The sequence below is a fragment of the Anabrus simplex genome, chromosome 8 (genome assembly GCF_040414725.1).
Source record: "Anabrus simplex isolate iqAnaSimp1 chromosome 8, ASM4041472v1, whole genome shotgun sequence".
NCBI classification, from domain to species: Eukaryota; Metazoa; Arthropoda; class Insecta; order Orthoptera; family Tettigoniidae; genus Anabrus; species Anabrus simplex.
The window spans coordinates 165140165-165161891 of record NC_090272.1 but is presented as its reverse complement, the minus strand read 5'-3'; the positions used below and the strand labels follow the sequence as shown (position 1 = coordinate 165161891).

Genomic DNA, 21727 nt, shown 5'->3' with positions numbered 1-21727 from the left:
AGTTTAACATGCCATATTAGACTTTTGAATCCAGACCTGTAACTTCGCATAAATTTATTAAGGAATCATGAAATCGATTACCAATTCCCGTGCGAAGAACAGGCACATATGCTAATAGATAAATATGACAAAGCATAATGAGATAATTTAACACTATTCACGAAAGAAAAAGGAAGAAGTCTGACCTTTTGAAAAGTGAACATATGAACACAGGTAAGGGAAGAATCACAAAGGTGTGAAAATGAAAGGCATCTTGTGAACAAAGAGTTAATAGAGCGACGTCAGGTTGGAAAGATGAAAGATGTCAAGACCTTGCTAAAAGCCCCATAGTCACAACCTTCACACCACCACGAAGAGAGCTCCTAGAGAGGGAAAAGAACACAACAGAGCTAATCATGCCAATAATACCACATAATAAACCTGTCCTGTGAAACTCTATGGCATGTTTTTGTGTATGCATATTTACAGATACTTAGATATTTTAATAACACAAGTTCATCTAATTTTGTAAACAGTGTGAAATGAATGAAAAATGAATATAAACAATGAACTACAATCTTGATGAACAAAAATTATTTTACTCTCAAACAGCACCACAGAAAAATCATTTGTGTTAGGTTTAAATCATAGATTTCAGAACCTTACCCACCTTTCTGCCAGCTATGCATGTGGCTTCCATCGCCTCCTCAACTGGATAGCCACTCCATCCAAGCAACGACAATCTTTTTTCACATTGCTTTCTCGCATATGTCAATTGGTTAATGTAGCGCTTCACATGCTGACCCTGAACATATGAGCGTAAGGTACAAATGTGAAATAAATCAGAAATAGCATGGTATTAAATTTATACTTATGATAGGATATCAAAAATGTTATCAATTCTACAATCACAACTTATTCTGGGGCTCTATTTCCCCTTCTGTGTTTGTCTTGTATTTCTAGTCTTTCACCACATGTATTCATCTTCATATCTGCCCCTTTCCCTTTCTTGTATTTATCCAGCTTTTTATTTATCTTATACATCCCACATCAAGAATAAAGATCTGTTGAAATGGCTCCTCACCGAGTGTTGAAGCTGGAAGCTGGAAAGCACAAATGAGACCTAGGATTGGGGAGGAGAAAGCCTATCTATGAGAAGACAGCACAGTATGAAGAAGAGGAGATTGTCCCCGTCCTTTCCTTTTGTTTGTTTCACATCACACTGATACAGACAGGTCTTATGGTTATGAGATAGGAAAGGGCAAAGAGTGGGAAGGAAGTGACTATGGCCTTAATTAAGGTACAACCTGGTGTAAAAATGGGAAACCATGAAAAGCCATCTTGAGGGCAGTCGAGTGGGGTTCGAACCCACTATCTCCTGAATACAAGCTGACAGCTACGTGAACCAAACCGTGTACCCATCTTGCTTGGTTTTAATGTTTGAACTCGTCTCCACTTTCTGTTGCTCGCTCTTCCTACAATGACCTGTCATACTGTTAATCATAATATGTGTTCCTATTTATATTCCTATATTTCTACACATGATCTAATTTCAAGCAGTTCAAGAATCATAAGTATAACTGATGAATTTATTTATTTATTTATTTATTTAATTATTAGATACAGCCTATGGAGGGCCATTTTACACTAATAATAAAAATATAAAATAATATAAAAAAATATAATATAAAAATATAGAATGGTATATTAATCAGAAAATAGTAAGGAATCAACAATAAGAATATAAGGTACTATAAGAAACATTATACAAGGTACAGCTAAAAGGACATTTGTCTTTAGGGTAAATTGGAAAGACCCAGCTGTATTGTTAATTATAGTGTTATTAAAACAATGTGCATGTTCTGACAGTTCGCAGCACGTGGCGCCAAACAAAGGCGTGGGAGCGCTGTGTTGCCACATGATCCGGCAGGAGTTACTACATCACAGTTAACATCTCTCGTTCTGCGCTAGGCTCTGCGGAAAATAATATCCATTAACAGCGATCATGAAAGAGTTAGAAAAACATTAAATATTGTTGCTATTATTCCAAGGTGGTTCAGCAGTAATTTTTTTTTTTTGCTACTTGTTTTACGTCGCACCGACACAGATAGGTCTTACGGCAACGATGGGACAGGAAAGGGCTAGCAGTGGGAAGGAAGCGACCGTGGCCTTAATTAAGGTACAGCCCCAGCATTTGCCTGGTGTGAAAATGGGAAACCACGGAAAACCATTTTCAGGGCTGCCGACAGTGGGGTTCGAACCTACTATCTCCCGAATACTGGATACTGGCCGCACTTAAGTGACTGCAGCTATCGAGCTCGGTAGCAGTAATTTTATCAGCTCAAATATCGTAAGACAAACTCCTCATTCCCCTTCCTCATAGGCTTTAATCAGTCTATCTCCGGAAGATTGATTTTAATTTTAGGTAGATTTCAGTATCAGAATGGCATTTTGACAGGCCTGCTCAACATTCTGGGTTCAAATCCGGGTGAGGGTGAGAAAAGTATCTAGGAAACTTTTGTACAAAGAGGAGAAATCGTTCGGACCCTGTCATAGGCAACGGCACAATTTAAGATGCCAGCTATAATTGAAATTAGAGTTGTGCAAGGTAAAAGTCCGTCTTGTCGTTTCGAGTGCCTTTAAACTTGCAATCATTAGTCATGGGACCTCTTTTTATTGAAATCCGAAGCAAAACAAAAAAAAAAAAAGTATATATTCTAACCACAGATCATGATTCCTAATTTCTAAAATCTCACATGCCTTGTCTAAAATTCGAAAAATCGAAGTCCATCCACTTTAATCTACCTGCTGTCATTTCTTGATGGATACAGTACTTTTTCATCCATCTCTTGACACAGGCCAGAGTAAAGTGTAGCTTCCACCGAAGTCCCAGTCTCATCCATGACTGTGACAATATGGAAGTTGCTGGGGTATGGGTAGTGCTGAGTAATGACATTCAGAGCACGACTAGTGCATCTGAGTGTTATGAAAGGTGCTGCTCATAGGGTCAGTCGTGCTGCAATAGTACTTTCTGACCCAGTGAGGAAAGCAATGGCAAACTACCTCACTCCTCATCTTGCCTAGCATGCCTCATTTTGGTGCTGCCATTGGTTTTTGGGGTTTCCTTATAACCGCATAACCTTTGGTGGTGCTATTTTGAGGATCCAACCAGCCTCTGGGCTGCTGACCTAACAGACATCCACCTTAATGAGAAGGAAGCACAGAAGAAGAAGAAGAATTTATAATTATTATTTTCAGAGACAAAAAATAATAAACATTATCAAAATTTCGAAGGGTGCTGGAAACACCTCTTATACATCAATTCGAACATTAGCTTTTCAAAGCAATTTTGTCGACTTCATGCTAAAACTGGAAAATTTGCATTACCAATTTTCAAGAAAAATCCAAAATTACATTTTATGCATATGATGCTGATTAACAGAAAGCAGACTCCCATAATGGTTACTCAGTTTTAAAATGCACTTTGGAGAAGTTCATCACAGTAGAAAATTACTCACCTTCAAGGTGTGAGTGGAGCAATTCCCAGGGAGGAATCGCTTTCTTCATCTGCGGAGCTGGAGCTGGAACTGAGGGAGATGATCATTTCTTCCACACGGTGTTCCAAAACTCTTTCCTTTTTCCACTGCTTCTGCGTCAGTTCCCATGTGTGTTTCACCACAGAGGCCCATTTTTCTGCAGTGACATTCTGAATACCCTCTCTGGTCAGTCTCTCTATTTCAGTGATGGTGAACCTCTTGTTGTTCTCAGCTACGTAACCCTTCACTTGTGACCAAATATTTTCATTGGGGTTCAAATGGGCATGGTAAGGAGGCAGCCTGATCACCTGGTGGCCATTCATTTTTGCTATCTCATCGATGACATAAACGGGTTTCGATTTGTAAGTTGTCAAAAGCTCCATTAGCTCTAACTTTGTAGTACAAGGTTCAATGGTAATATCTGTGTTCCGAGGCAAGACATTTCTTTCTACCCAAGCAAGCATGTCAGCTTTTCTCGTCTGCATTGTTGGGGCTCTGTCCGCTAGTACAGAATGGTATGGAGCATTATCCATAACAACGATGGACTTGGGAGGAATGTTTTTAAGAAGGGAATTTTCAAACCATGCCGTGAAGGAAGCAGCATTCATTTCTTCATGGTAGTCCTCTGTTTTTTGCGACCGATACATGAGGAAACAATTTGGAACGAAGCCTCATGCAGTGTCAGCATGCAGGATAATGATCCTACCTCCCTTTCCTAACGGGGCTTTCATTGTGCCTTCCGGAGTTCTGTCTGACCACCCCTTGGTTAAAGTGTGGCCAGCATTTACAAATGTTTCATCAAGCCACACAATGCTTTCATAATTTGCATTCCTAACAGCCCTCAAGTAGCGACAGCGCTAAGCCACGATATCACGTCTCTCCATCAACACAGTTCGGTTTGAGTATTTTTCAAAATGAAATCCTAACTTATGATGAAGGGAGATTCGAAGGGAAGACGCACTACCAAAAAACAATTTATCTTCTCTAAGACTTGTATGTAGTTTCCGTAGTGTTGAGTGTTCCTTTCTCTTGTAATAGGCATATTTATGCCGTCGAATTGCTCCTTCCTGGAAACCATCCATACTGGTCACACTTTTGTCATACTGCCGGGTTTTGCCCGGTGTTGATAACCCATCATGTGATGGTCCAGATACATCCACTCCCTCTCTTTCCCCTTCACCTTCTTCCCAAGGCTCCTTTTCTTTCTTTTGTTTTTCTTTCCCTATTCTAATTACTGTAGCTTGAGAAATTTTTAAAGCTGCTGCTGTTCTTTCTACAACTTTGTTAACGTCTATCTGTGGGCCTCCATTTTCCTGTTCAGCCTGAAAATATTCCCGTAAGGCACATACCATATCACGAGGTTGACCACAAATAGCACAGCCATGCCTCCCCATTACCCTTGCCTTTTTTCTAGGTGAATAAATTTTAGGTCGCCCTCGTCGTTTAGTGGCACTCTGAATGCGTTGCAACATTTTGAGTTCAGTAAATGAAATGGTGTTAAAATGACACTATACTACACAATACTAAAATTTACACTACACTAGAACACCAGCCTCAATAACGATACACTTATTAACACGAAAACAATAGCACTATAATATTTAACTGATTTCAAAAACACACTATACAGATAATGATATCACTCGAAGTAGACATTGTTAGCCCAGTCACATGTGCTACGGTATACTATATCGGCAACGTGGAACTCGTACCGACCGCCTCTCGAAGCTTTAAGACAGCAGGAGTAGGAAAAGGGAGAGTGCATGTCGAGCTGGGATTGGCTGCAACGGGAGGCGTGTACTGGTTGCCATAGTAACTGCCACCTCCTACTACCACGCTGAGAGCTGTCAGAACACGCACATTGTTTTAATAATGCAGAAGTGGGACAGTGTATGTTACAATGTAAAAAAAAAGTTATGTGACAACACATTATCCAATATCAATTGAACTTCGTATATGAAGATGGCCCTAAATACAACAGTCAAATACATTTTGAAATTTACTAAAAAATAGTAAATGATGGCCCAAGTGATGAAAATGTTAGCATGAATTAAGATGACTTTTAACACCATTCTGTTGGAAGCAACTTCCATACAATTATTTCCAAAATGATCACCACATAACACCGAAATAAGTATGAAAAAAAAAAATGTTAATCCAAGGATAACTGAAATACTAGTGCCAAATACTTTAATTTGCTAGAGCTCTTTATAATAAAAGCAGGAAAAGATGACAACAAAGAGCTTCTGGAATACTGGGAGGTTACTAGTTCATATTATTCCTCCTGCTACCAACTGGTCTTTCCATCGACCAAACAAAATAAAAATAAATGTTAAAGAAAGGAAGGTAATAAAATTAGGACTATTAGGCAGTACCATACGGCTGATAAAACAGGCAAGAGGGAGTTTTTAAAAAGTAACTATGATTGGTGGAAAACGGTAAATAAAAATGTAAACAAACTCTGGGATGGGTTTAAAGCAATTGTTGAGGAATGTGAAAATAGGTTTGTACCTTTAAAGGTGTTAAGGAATGGTAAAGATCCACTATATTATAACAGAGAAGTAGAGAGACTAAGAAGGAGGTGCAGGATGGAAAGAAATAGAGTTAGAAATGGCTGTGGAAGTAAGGAGAGATTGAAGGAACTTATAGGAAATTGAATCTGGCAAAGAAGTCAGCTAAGAATAACATGATGGCAAGCATAATTAACGGTCATACAAATTTTAGTGAAAAATGGAAGAGTATGTATAACTAATTTAAGGCAGAAACAGGTTCCAAGAAGGACATTCCAGGAATAATTAATGAACAATTGAAGTGGGTTTGCGAGGATCTTCAAAAGATAGAAGTACTCAGTCAGCAGTATGTAAAGATTGATAGTTACAAGGATAATGTCCAGATAGAGGTGACTAATACTAAACAAGTATTAATATTTACCTATGATAACAATGACATTTACAGTAAGATAAAATTGTTGAAAACAAGAAAAGCAGCTGGAATTCATAAGGTTTCGGGGGATATACTGAAGACAATGGGTTGGGATATAGTACCATATCTGAAGTACTTATTTGATTATTTTTTGCATGAAGGAGCTATACCAAATGTATGGAGAGTTGCTATAGTAGCCCCTGTGTAGAAAGGAAAGGGTGGTGGAGATAAAGCTGAAAATTACAGGCCAGTCAGTTTGACATGTATTACATGCATACTTTGGGAAAGCATTCTTTCTGATTACATTAGACATGTTTGCAAAATTATGAAATGGTTTGATAGAAGGCAGTTTGGGTTTAGGAAAGGTTAATTTACTGAAGCTCAACTTGTGGGATTCCAGCAAGATATCGCAGATATCCTGGATTCAGGAGGTCAAATGGACTGTATCGCGAATGATCTATCTACGGCATTTGATAGGGTAGATCATGGGAGACTACTAGCAAAAATGAGTGCAACTGGATTAGAAAAAAAAATGACTGAATGGGTAACTGTATTTCTAGAAAATAGAACTCGGAGAATTAGAGTAGGCAAAGCTTTATCTGTCCGTGTAATAATTAAGAGGGGAATTTCTCAAGACAGTAACTTTTATGTTTTCTTATATATATATATATCAATGATATGTGTAAAGAAGCGAAATCAGAGATATGGCTTTTGCAGATGATGTTATTCTGTACAGAGTAATAAATAAGTTACAAGTTTGTGAGCAACTGCAAAATGACCTCAATGTTGTGAGATGGACAGTAGGCAATGGTATGATGATAAATGGGGTTAAAAGTCAGGTTGTGAGTTTCACAAATAGGAAAAGTCCTCTCAGTTTTAATTACTGCATTGATGGGGTGAAAGTTTCTTTTGGGGATCATTGTAAGTACCTAGGTGTTAATATAACAAAAGATCTTACCTGGGGTAAACACATGAATATGATTATAAATAAAGGGTACAGATCTCTACACATGGTTATGAGGGTATTTAGGGGTTGTAGTAAGGATGTAAAGGAGAGGGCATATATGTCTCTGGTAAGTCCCCAACTAGAGTATGGTTCCAGTGTATGGCACCCTCACCAGGATTACTTGCTTCAAGAAGGGGAAAAAATCTAAAGGAAAGCAGCTCGACTTGTTCTGGGTGATTTCCGACAAAAGAGTAGCGTTACAAAAATGTTGGAAGGTTTGGGCTGGGAACACTTGGGTGAAACGAGATGGGCTGCTCGACTAAGTGGTATGTTCCAAGCTGTCAGTGGAATGACATCAGTAGATGAATAAGTTAGAGTGGTGTCTTTAAAAGTAGGAAAGATCACAATAAGAAGATAAAGCTGGAATTCAAGAGGACAAATTGGGGGCAAATATTTGTTTATAGGAAGGGGAGTCAGGGATTGGAATATCCTACCAAGGGAAATGTTCAATAAATTTCCAATTTCTTTGCAATCATTTAAGAAAAGGCTAGGAAAACAACAGATAGGGAATCTGCCACCTGGGCGACTGGCCTAAATGCAGATCAGCAGTGAATGATTGATTGATTCCTCAAAAGTTATCAAGTTTTTAATCATATTAGATTAAATATGCAAAAGAAACAGTACTTCAACTCACCCAGATGTCCGAATACTGTGAAAACACAATTGAATGTTTTACGTTCTTTGATTTATCGACAGCAAGTCTGGCTTCTAGGTTGAATGGTCGGCTTACTGGGATTTTGTTCAGAGGGTCCCAGGTTTGATTCCTGATGAGGCTGGGGACTTAAAATGCATCTGGGGAACTGGGCATTTGTATTTGCCTTAACAATCAAAACGTGACAAGAAAAAAACCTCGACAATGTTATGAGACAGACAGCAGATAATGGAATGATGATAAATGGGATGAAAGTCAGATTGTAAGTTTCACCAATTCTCCAAAAACCATAAAAATGTAACATTATTAATTTTTACCAAGAAGGAAAGTGCTCTCATTTTAATTACTGTGCTGTTGGGATGAAAGTTGCTCACGGGGATCAGTCTTAAACGTTAATAAAAAAAATTCACAGGGATAAACACATTGTTTGTAAATAAAGTTTCCAGATGGTTATGAGGGTATTTAGTGGTTGTAGTTAGGAATACCAAAAGACTGTTGGAGGCTAAAATAAAAGGAAAGACAGCAAGAGGGAGGCCCAGAGCAACATGGATGGACTCTGTCAAGAACAATTTAAGAAAAAGAAGACTGGCCTGGAATACAATTACTGAAGAGGAGTGGTGGAAGGAGAACAATGGTAGAAAAGTGCCATCAACATCCCGACCTGGCAGGAGCTGGAGAAGGGTAAATGAAAATGATGATGATGATGATGATGATGATGATGATGATGATGATGAGTAAGGAAGTAAAGGACAGAGTGTATAAGTCTCTGGTAAGACCTCAATTAGAGTATGCTTCCTGTGAATGGGACCCACACAAGGATTACCTGATGCAAGAACCGGGAAAGGTCCAAAGGAAGCAGTACAATTTGTTCCGAGTGATTTCCGACAAAAGAGTAATGTCACAAATCTACTGAAACCTTTGGGCAGGGAAGACTTGGGAGTAAGAAGACAGCTGCTCGACGAAGCAGTTTGTAATACCAATATAATTGGTCCATTATTGGATATTACAAATTTTCCACCTAACTCATTCCTGTTCCCAGCATTTTATTCCAGTGTGCCAACTTGGGCTCATCAGTTGCTAACTAGAACACCTACCAAGACGCATGGCTAGTGCATACCTTGGAGGCTGCTGTGTATGCTAATTAGAGGCATCGGCAGTGCCAATGCCAATCCAATCACGGACCAATTATATTGGTATTATAAATTTACTCACTTGGGACAAATGTTTCAGATTCCCCATGGGAATCGATTTTTGTAACATCTGATGGCCTTGCAAGCGTCAGTTTTTGAAAAAAGAGACAAAGTCTCTCATAGTGCATTGGTACTGCCGGTGGCTCTAAGTAGCCTACGCAATGGCTTCCACGGTATGGACTGACCATGCGTCTTAATATATATGCTAGTTATTAACTGCTGAGCCAAATTGGCACACTGGGGCAATTATAATATATTAACTTCATTACCCGTATTAATGATTATAATGATTGCAAATATAAAGATAGGAACTTTCCACCTAATCAATACATTTATTTCTTATATGGTACTTAAAATATTTTTACATAACAGTACCAGTTTCGACCCTATTTGTGGGTCATCTTCAGCTGCTGAAGAACTTTCGTCTTAATAAAAACAACATATAATATTAAAACATTACGTATACTAATTATGAATGACTAATGCTAAATTACAATGATGTGTTGTGGTAATAAAATATGTTTGAAACAGTAGCTTTGAAAGTCTAAAATGTTCACCAGTTCGTTATGACACTGATCTTGATGTTCACTCATATACTGATTCATTCAATCTAGTGTTACAATATTGACACACTTATCGACACACCTATTTTAAATTTAAAATGTCTTAATGCTGAGTTAATAAAACATTATTTATACTAATTACGAATGACTAATGCTAAATTACAATGATGTGTTATGATAATAAGATATGCTTGAAAGAGTAGCTTTGAAAGTCTAATATGTTCACCAATTCGTTATGATCTTGATGTTCATACTCATTCATTTAATACATTGTTACAATGTTGCCACACTTATTTTAAATTAAAAACATCTTAATACTGAATTACATGGTACTGTATTTTATAAAATCTGCATCCGTAGTAGGTTTGGTAATAAATAATGATGTATCTTGATAAGCTTGTGCGATGTGAAAGGCGCAAGTCGCGTGTTTTGAACAATAAATCTAAAATCTTCTTAAGCTTAGCTCAGGGTCAAGTTGTTTGGTTTGATGTCATTTCTGACGGGACAGGCCAAGACAGCATATTATCTGACACAGTCCAACAGAACGTGATTATGAAGAGGGGGAATATTTGCACCTTAGTTAATGGTACATCAAACTAAACAACTTGACCCTCCTGAGCTAAGCTTAAGAAGATTTTAAATTTATTGTTCAAAACACACGACTCGCGCCTATCACAACGCATAATCTTATCAAGATACATCATTATTTATTACCAAACCTCCTACTGATGCGGATTTTATAAAATACAGTACTATGCAACTCAGCATTAAGACATTTTTAATTTAAAATAAATGTGTCAACATTGTAACAACGGACTGCATGAAGAGTGTATGTGTGAACATCAAGATCAGTGTCATAATGAATTGGTGAACATATTAGACTGTCAAAGCTACTCTTTCAAGCAGATTTTATTACCACAACACATCATTGTAATTTAACATTAGTCATTCATAATTAGTATAAGTAAAGTTTTAATTATTATATGTTGTTTTTATTAAGACGAAGGTTCTTCAGCAGCTGAAGATGACCAACAAATTGGGTCGAAACCAGTACTGTTACGTAAAAATATTTTAAGCACCTTATAGGAAATAAATGTATTGATTAGATAGAAAGTTTCTATCTTTATATTTGTGAACACTGAGGCAAAACGCTGGCAACAGGAATGAGTTAGCCGGAAAATTTATAATGTCCAATAACAGACCAATTATATTGGTATTATAAATATAATCATTCGGGACAAACATTTCAGGTTCCCTATGGGAATCGAGTTTTGTAACATAAGCAGTATGTTCTGAGCTATTAGCGGATAGATGGTATGGAATGACATTAGTAAATGAATAAGCTTGAGTGGAGCTTTTAAAGGCAGGAAAGATGAAGATAACATTGGAATTAAAGAGGACAAATCAGGGCAAATAGTCATTTATAGGAAGAGGAATTTGGGATTGGAATAATTTATCAAGAAAATGTGTGATAATTTTCAAATTTCCAAGTTCTTTCGAATGTTTTTAGAAAAGACTTGACTTATCTATTGATGGAAAATCTGTCACCTTGGCGAAAGCCCTAATGCAGATGATGATTGAATGATGGATCCTCCTCTATTTTACATGATATTTACAATTTACATTACACAGTTGATTTGACTCTATAACATTTTTTTGTGCTGGCATGATGACATGATTTAAAACAGTTTTATTAATAATTACTATATTATAATTGAGTGATTTGGTTACATGATACAGGTTTGTAGCTGTCACTCACAATTCTGTAACTTATTTACTACTCTATACAGTATAACATACAGGCAGCAGAGATGAAATTCCTAACAGGTATTGAGGGCAAGACCAGAAAGGATAGAATTAAAAATGAAGAGACAAGGAAAAGGACAGGAATCTTGAAACTTCAAGACAGGATAGAAACAACAAAGCTAAAGTGGTATGGGCATATGATGAGAATGGGAGAAGAGAGAATGCCAAAAAAAGCTTTCTCAGAGAAGTTAACAGAAAAAAAAAAAGGAAGACCCCAAAAGAGGTGAACAGATTCAGTGTGGCAGTGCATAGAGAAGAGGGGAGGAAAACCAGAAGATGTACTTAAAAAATGAGAAGTGTGGTGGAGAGACAAGCAGCGATGGATGTCCTTGATTCACAACCCGATCCGGGAAGCTGGAAACAGAAAATGAAGATGATGATGATGAAAAAGTATAACATAATTTGCAAAAAGCCTTATCTGTGATTCTGGTTCTTTAGCATACCATTTGCATACATAAGAAAAAATAAAGGTCCAATAATACCACCTTACAGGACTCCCTTCTTAATCATTACAGGATTAGATAATTCTCCACCTACTCCAATTCTCTGTGTTCTATTTTCTAGAAATTTAGCCACCCATTCAAACACTGTTTTGTCTAGTCCAATTGCCCTTACTTTCATCAGCAGTCTCCCATGATCTACCCTATCAAAAGCCTTCGATAGGTCAATACTGATACCTCCTGAATCTAAAATATTGGCTATATCTTGTTGGAATCCTACAAGTTGAGCTTCACTGGAATAACCTTTCCTAAATGTGAACTGTCTTCTCAGTTTCAATTCAAGTATCTTGAGTTTAATTTTCATCTGTCTAAGGTTCATCATACATGGGACTGTTCTATGACTACATCTAATCAATTATGAAGTCACCAAGCTTATACACGCATTTAAAAATATACCTGATGAAATGTTCACATCTTTCTACCTAACATTGATTTTATTGAAAAATGTAACTAGTTCTCCAGAGAATATGGCTTTTATTAGCTTAGTGCTGAAGTAGGAAACAGATGAAGAGCAGCAACTTACCATGTAAGGCAATGTGGATAGAGTACGCATAAAAGAAATGCATAGGCAAAATTTTGAGCTGGAGCATTCATCAGTAGAGGAAATAATAATAATAATAATAATAATAATAATAATAATAATAATAATAATAATAATAATAATTTTTTTTTTGCTAGTTGCTTTACATCGCACCGACACAGATAGGTCTTATGGCGACCGATGGGACAGGGAAGGACTAGGTGTGGGAAGGAAGCAGCCGTGGCCTTAATTAAGGTACAGCCCCAGCATTTGCCTGGTGTGAAAATGGGAAACCACGGAAAACCATCTTCAGGGCTGCCGACAGTGGGGTTCGAACCTACTATCTCCCGAATACTGGATACTGGCCGCACTTAAGCGACTGCAGCTATCGAGCTCGGTAATAATAATAATAATAATAATAATAATAATAATAATAATAATAATAATAATAATAATAATAATAATATAATAGTAAAGGCCATTGTTGGCAAGGAGACACTGTGTGAGGTGAAGGGAGTGGAGGGACAGACAAGAAGTTAAAACAAGCAGTTGTCTAATGTTAAGGCTGGGTGCTTCACTAGACCTAAACACCCACAGATGTCCAGCTTCGGAATCTCTAAGGGCGAGAGTGTGGAAAGTTAGGAGTAAATGTGCAAGGACTTGAACTGTGAAACATTCATCACACATGGCCTCATGGTGCCTAGCATGAATAGGGAATCCGGGCGAGTTGGCCGTGCGCGTAGAGGCGCGCGGCTGTGAGCTTGCATCCGGGAGATAGTAGGTTCAAATCCCAGTATCGGCAGCCCTGAAGATGGTTTTCCGTGGTTTCCCATTTTCACACCAGGCAAATGCTGGGGCTGTACCTTAATTAAGGCCATGGCCGCTTCCTTCCAACTCCTAGGCCTTTCCTATCCCATCGTCGCCATAAGACCTATCTGTGTCGGTGTGACGTAAAGACCCTAGCAAAAAAAAAAAAAAAAAAAATTAATAGGGATAGGAAAATCTATGCTGGGGGTTTTGCAGGTACTGTGGTGTGAATTGTCCTGTCCCCATTCAAACCAAGTAACAACAAACCACGTTTTATGAATGTTTCATACTTAAAGTCCTCAAACACTTACCCCCACCTTCCCACCCTCTCGCCCTTTGAGATTCTGAAGTTGGACATCAACTGGTCTGTCCCCCCGCACTTCATTCACTTCACACAGCATCCCTTTTTTTTTTTTTCTTTTTTTTTTTTTTTTTTTTTTTTTAATGTCTCACCGACACAGATAGGTCTTGTTATAGATGTTGATTCCCATAGGGAATCTGAATTATTTGTCCCGAATGAGTAAATTTATAATACCAATATAATGGTCCATTATTGGATATTATAAATTTTCCAGCTAACTCATTCCTGGTGCCAGCGTTGTGCCCCCGTGTGCTAGGTTGGGCTCATCAGTTGGTACCTAGCACACCTACCAAGACTCATTCGGGACAAATAATTCAGATTCCCTATGGGAATCAACATCTGTAACATCTGATGGCCAAGCAGGCATCAATTTTTGGTAATGAGGCAAAGTCTCTCATAGTGCATTGGCACTGCTGGTGGCTTCAAGCAGCCTACGCAGTGGCCTCCACGGTATGCACCAGCCAGCTTCTTGGTAGGTGTGCTAGGTACCAACTGATGAGCCCAACCTAGCACACAGGGGCGAAACGCTGGCACCAGGAATGAGTTAGCTGGAAAATTTATAATGTCCAATAACGGACCATTATATTGGCATTATAAATTTACTCATTCGGGACAAATAATTCAGATTCCCTATGGGAATCATCATCTATAACATCTGATGGCCAAGCAGACATCGATTTTTGGTAATGAGGCAAAGTCTCTCATAGTGCATTGGCACTGCCAGTGGCTTCAAGTAGCCTACGCAGTGGCCTCCACGGTATGCACTAACCAGCGTCTTGGTAGGTGTGCTAGGTACCAACTGATGAGCCCAACCTAGCACACTGGGGCGAAATGCTGGCACCAGGAATGAGTTAGCTGAAAAATTTATAATGTCCAATAATGGACCATTATATTGGTATTATAAATTTACTCATTCGGGATAAATAATTCAGATTCCCTCTGGCAATCAACATCTATAACATCTGATGGCCAAGCAGGCATCAATTTTTGGTAATGAGGCGAAGTCTCACATAGTGCATTGGCACTGCCGGTGGCTTCAAGTAGCCTACGCAGTGGCCACCATGGTATGCACTAGCCAGAGTCTTGGTAGGTGTGCTAGGTACCAACTGATGAGCCCAACCCAGCACACGGGGGCGAAACGCTGGCACCAGGAATGAGTTAGCTGGAAAATTTATAATGTCCAATAACGGACCATTATATTGGTATTACAGATAGGTCTGATGGCAATGCTGGGATAGGAAAGGGCTATGAGTGGGAAGGAAATGGTCATGGCCTTAATTAAGGTACAGCCTCATGTGAAAATGAGAAACCACGGGAAACTATGGAAAACCAACTTCTGGGCTGCCAACAGTGGGGTTCAAACCCACTATCTCCTAATTGTAAGCTGACAGCTACATGACCAAACCACGCAGTCATTCACTCGGTCACACAGCATCCAATTGCCAATAATGATCTCTGCCATTATTATTCTATCCTCCAGAGATGAAGGCAAGAGCAGGGAAAAAAAATGTTGAACCCATGTTGTTCTTTTATATGTATTCTACCCACATAGTCTTATGTGGTAAGCTGCTGGTTTCCATTTGTTCCCTAGATTTATATGTATTTTCCTTCTGCTGTCTCTTACCTGAGCATTAGTGCAAAATTATTAACTCATTTTCATACTATAGTACCAAACAACACACAGGTGAGCAGCTGAATTACTTACCTTTCTAAAATTTGCAGGTTCAATTATATCCCAGGTGGTGACATTATAAAGATAAACTACTGATGCATACAAACAAGAAGAGGAAAAGAAAAGAGCTCACCAGCATATTTCAAATTAGCTCCAGATAAGAGTATGTCCATGAGACAATTCGTCCAACTTCTTAGTTGATGACTGTGCGAGTACATTCAATAATACATGAGCATAATAAATACATAAGCACATAAAGAGTATTTCTCAGCTAATGGGTTGCTAATTAATACAAACAATAATATTACTTATTTCTCTATCGAAATTGAATGGATTGGAATGCTTCTCCCACAGTTCCCTTTTCTTTTAATTAATAAGAGAATTTGTCATAGAAATTACATAAAACTGTAATTGAACAAGTTTGTACAAATATCACTTTAAAAGACATGTAATTCCATCCAGGTATTTCTGTGTTGACAGCGTCCTAAATTTTATAATTTGACCATACCTCACATATTCTTATGATCTTTACATGTATTTCTTATTTCATAAGCCACAGCAATTGTTTTATATCTTCTGAACTTGTGAGGGCACAGTAAGTCCACTATATGTGTTTGAAAATCTGTGTCAAATTCTACTGAGTGCCACTGAAGATGGTGTCTATGTGCATTATTACCAATGCATAAAAAAACTGGTGTGCTCCAAGATGGATGTAAGTAAATGTGAACAGCGGTCACAACAACAAAATTACTGTTCTAGGCAGAAATGCACATCAGGGTCATGCAGGGCTACGAGAAGAGTTTGGTAATAGTACTTTGCCATATAAAACTGTTAAGGCCTTCAAACATAGATGCATAGCAACCATTGAACTGTTACTAAATGGATTTCCCAGGTCTGCTCACAGAGAGGCCTGAATTGCTGTTACTGAAAACTGTTTAACACAAGTCACGGCGTTCCGACTTTGCAGGAATTATCCACAAATCCAGGTATTTCTTTTTTTTTTTTTTTTTTTTTTTTTTTGCTAGGGGCTTTTACGTCGCCCAGGTATTTCTATGTGGACAGAATGTTAACAGTGTTTCTAGTTTCTTAACAGGATTTGCAGGTGTGTAAGGTTTATGTTCATACTGTGCAAAAGAAAATGATTTATTTTTACTGTACTTATCTTTCAACTGCCTCTTGCCATTAGCTGCTGCACCCAGACCCAATTTGGTGTAGCAATGAGAAGCACATTCCAGCTGCCTAAAAATGCACACTGCTGCAGATTTATCAGAAGATATACACAGTTGCCATGACCAATGAAACAACCCTCGTAATAAGCTTATCCTACATCACTGCTTCTTAATGCCAAGATTTAAGCTAGTTCGAGGAAGGCATTAACAGGGCAGTATTAAAGATAATATAAAATAAACCCAGATAATTTTTATGACACCATAGGCTGATTAAAAGTTCCAGCAGAAAAAACAGTTTCTGCAGTTTTAAACCATGAAGTGACAGTTTATAAAATTATACTCACGAAAGAAATATTTTTACACCAAAATTAGCTTTGTAATAATGATCACACAAAAACTAGTGAAAAGAAATCAAACCTAAATATTAAGTTTTAAACATTCTTCATTTTGCTAGTGCTTTAGCAGGAAAAAAATATAATTTTTAGAACAGAGTACTGTACATAACTAAATATTTAATCAAGAGAGTTGGCAATTTAAGCTAGAAGCAACTCCTACCTTCATATCCATGATGATGATTTTCAGAGATGTTTTAGCCAGCACTCCTAACCTGACAGGCTAAACAAATAGGTATATAAAATAAATATAAACATAAATATACACTGCATTTTTGCAATTATAAGGCCTTTTCAATGGTATGACTCTGCAATTCAAAGGGCAGAAGTACTGGATATCTTCAATATCAGAAATAACAAGGCTCAGGCTTGTGCTGTACACAATTGAGTATTTCAATTGTTTGCAATCAGTACCTGGAACTGTGACAAAATATTATTTTGAGATTTTGCTGAGATGCTTTGCAAGGTCCTGTACAAGACTGTTATGCAGACATATTACAAACTAGCACACAGGAAGAACAATCAGGCTCATTTACTGAGTTGTACAGAAAATTCTGATTGCTACTGATATGCATAGATTTGATCATTCTGTATGAACTGTTTTAAAACATGCAAGTCGTAAATGCTTGCATGATGATTTAACTGTTACTTCTCAGTAAAATACATCCACAAACAGTAGGAATTGTGCATTCTAACCAAGTTTTGAATATGGATGAGCAGAAGATGCATTTGCGACAATGATGTTATTCTTCTACAAAGGAGGAAAAATGCTGCAGACATATACCATCCAACCCAACCAAGATGCATATACTGAACATGGTAGTGGTGTCACTCTAATTGCCATGCAGGACAATGTAACAGCAATACAGTCTGCATCAATAACATGTTGCACACCTCGTACTTGGGCTCCATACCTTTTTTTCCTCATCAAAATATTTTATGGCATTACAAGCTATGTGTCTAGCTTGATTATGTAAAACAGGTCATTTTCTGAAAGACACTTCAGCAAACAGAGCACTAACATGTGGTGAAATTTTTTGACTAACTCTGCCATTTAAAAATTCAGTATATTTTTCACTAGTTTTATTTAGTCAATAAGTTTGTTAAATTTTATTTCCACGTGTCAGTAATTAAAATCAAAGCCAAAATGTAGCTGATAGCATTTATGAAGATGTTATTCAGTTGTACTGGTCTATACAGAAATTATGAAGAATCTAAAAGAACAGCCCAAGATAGATTATCTAGACAAAACTCAATGTAGGGAGAAACCAGTTGTAGGACTGAATACATAATGACGATGATGACGGTGACAATGTACTCCTTTAAATAACCATGAAGAATTCATTTAAGGCTATTTTTCTCTCTTCCAGTGCAGAAAGTATTTAGAATGTGCAAAAATTACTAGATGACTATTTTTTCATTTGTTATTTCTTCATATTTGTGAATAGTGCTCTTTTAAGCAGATCAAGTTGTTTAAAAACAATAAACAAAGCTTAATAACTTTTTTAATACTGCCTAATTATAACTGTATTTTGGTGTTTTTCTGTCATAAATCAACTAACTACTTTTGGAAAAGTAAAATAAAAAATAATTGGCTCAAAGAAGTCCAAGATGATTTAGAAAAGTTGAATATTTCAATACAACAAATTGTAAATAGAGAAGAGAAAAGGATTATGAAGAACAAACATATACGACTTAAACTAAAAACTCTGCAATGAAAACAATATGTGATCTCTGATGAAGAAAGGGCAGCCAGGTCAGAAAGAATGAAGAGGTTTTGAGAGAGGAGGAAGATGATGAAAGCAAAATGCCCAATTAATTCTTTGAAGACTTAGATGTATAGGGTTTGATTTAAGTGCTCCAATGTGAGTGTAAAATATGTGAATAACTGTATTTTTCAGTATTTTTAATATGCTTTATTAATCAGATGTGTGCTTAACTGTATACTGTATACTCTGATCTCGTGCTCTGCAATGATTTTAAGTGCTGGAGTGTTAGGGTCATCAAACTTAGTGATATTTTGAACTTAAAGGAGCCCTTATAATTGCCAAAATACAGTAATCAGACACATAAAGACAGAACAAAGGCAATATTATCAGGTCATAGTAGGAATAAATAATAAATGAAAGGAATACTAAACAAATGCATATGGAAGGAGATATACACCTTAATCAGAACTACTGTACAAGAAGCTGGGCAATACTGCATAAATGATTAGCATTTCATTATCCTATGACCCTAGTGCTTCATGTTGTGTGGTCTGGCTATCGTAGGTATCTTTCACAATTGTACACATCAAGGTAATGAATTAAATAATGTTTGAATGTGTCCTGAGATATAGCCAATCAGGCTCTATTCACTCTGATGTACAGTCTATCAAGAAAACAACTGTACTGTTGCACCTGGCATTTGAGCATGTCCCAGACATTGTCAATAGGTGATAAATAGGGCCCAGATTTTTATGTAATATAAAAGTGAAAAATATAGTACATACCAATGACATATGAAATATTCATGAAATATGTACCATAATAGTATTAATACACTAAATTTACAAAAATATTGTATAATCCTTTTATTATGACTTATGGTCATGACATAACTAATGCACAGTAGAGTTTTCCACCTATTCAATACTAAGTTGTATTTACAATATTTACATTACATGGGACTAGTTACAACCCTACTCGGGGTCATCATCAGCCATATTAGAACATACACAAAATATTTGGCAAAATCCTAAAACATGTTTTCTAGTAGTAAGAGTCTTATGAAAATATAATTTTACAATATGGAGTGTGGTTGAAATGTTGCAAATGAAAACGAAATATTACATGTGATGTAGGTGAGTAATAATTAATACAAGTACATTATACATGCTAAGAATTCTGGAACAAAAGTACAAATAAGGTGCTCTGTGTTGTTAAAATTTATAGACTCATGGAATTCAGTAGGTCCTGGTGATACATAACGGTTGTGAACCGAGTGCTATGGCAATAAGAATGAACACAAAGTAAACTGACACATATATAAAAATATACAGTATGTACAATGTCTGAGTAACAAAATGTATAGTTGATACTCTCTGGAAGAAGAGTCGACTAAACACTGTATCAGCTCAAGCGGAGCTTTTGGCAGTTGGTGTATTAAGTAACCAAGCTGTGTTGATGGGCTGCATGATTGACTGTTGTGCAGAACGTGAAGTTTTTGAATTCTTGTTGAGAAGAAAGTAGACACTGCGCGTGGTGATATTAATTGGTGGAATTCTCAGTTCATAGCGGGAAACAAATTGGAACTCACGCTGTGGTGTGTGTAGCTTAGCTGGAATTCCACAAATTAATATCACCACGTGCAGTGTCTACTTTCTTCTCAGCAAGAATTCAAAAAACTTCACATTCTGCACAACAATCAACCATGCAGCCCATCAACACAACTTTGTTACTTAATACACCAATTGCCAAATGCTCCGCCTTAAGCTGATACAGTGTTTAGTCGACTCTTCTTCCAGAGAGTATCAACTACACATTTTGTTACTCAGACATTGTACATACCTGTATATTTTTATATATGTGTCAGTTTACTTTGTGTTCATTCTTATTGCCATAGCACTTGGTCCACAACCATTATGTATCACCAGGACCTACTGAATTCCATGAGTCTATACATTTTAACAACACAGAGCACCTTATTTGTACTTTTGTTCCAGAATTCTTAGCATGTATAATGTACTTGTATTAATTATTACTCACCTACATCACACGTAGTATTTCATTTTCATTTGCAACATTTCAACCACACTCCATATTGTAAAATTATATTTTCATAAGACTCTTACTGCTAGAAAACATGTTTTAGAATTTTGCCAAATATTTTGTGTATGGTCTAATATGGCTGATGATGACCCCGAGTAGGATTGAAATTAGTCCCATGTAATAAAAAAAAAATTTGTGTGGCTATTTCTAGCCGAGTGCAGCCCTTGCAAGGCAGACCCTCCGATAAGGGTGGGTGGCATCTGCCATTTGTTGGTAACTGCGTGTTATTGTGGTGGAGGATAGTGTTATGTGTGGTGTGTAAGTTGCAGGAATGTTAGGGACAGCACAAACACCCAGCCCCCGGGCCATTGGAATTAACCAATGGAGGTTAAAATCCCCGACCCGGCCAGGAATCGAACCCAGGACCCTCTGAACCGAAGGTCAGTACACTGACCATTCAGCCAACGAGTCCGACGTCCCATGTAATGTAAATATTGTAAATACAACTTAGTATTGAATAGGTGGAAAACTCTACTGTGCATTATTTATGTGTTATCTCAATTCAATACGAACCAACAATATGAAGTTCATAACCCTTAATTATGGTTATGATATGAGAGAGTAAAATTGTTTTTAAATACCTCCATATTTTATTGCAAAGTCATCATTGTTGCTTTAGAAAATTTATAGTCTACTGCTTTCTAATTTTGACAGTATTAGATAATCAAATTAAAGGCATTCAAAATACTTGAGACATTTCACAAATAATATTATGTGCAGTAAATTGCGGAGTGTATTACACAATGTATTGTTATAGAAAATTTCCTATTGCTCTAATGCCCTGAAAATAAAACAAATAAATGTTACTAAATAAAGTTAATACAGAATCCATCTTTAAAC

At 37.1% G+C, this 21727-nt stretch overlaps 1 protein-coding gene across 4 annotated transcripts in view; it reads right to left on the bottom strand.

Moving 5' to 3' along the window:
• Positions 1-21727, bottom strand: part of LOC136878915 (sorting nexin-25) — a 195685-nt gene that overhangs the window by 111487 nt on the left and 62471 nt on the right. For 3 of the 4 annotated variants that reach the window (XM_068228861.1, XM_068228862.1, XM_067152519.2), the window contains 2 exons: positions 17239-17298; positions 650-784 (listed from right to left, as the gene is read on the bottom strand). In XM_068228861.1, the coding sequence (XP_068084962.1) occupies positions 650-784; positions 17239-17298 (195 nt within the window). The remainder of the gene's footprint in view (positions 1-649; positions 785-17238; positions 17299-21727) is intronic. The other variant, XM_067152522.2, reaches the window with a different exon arrangement.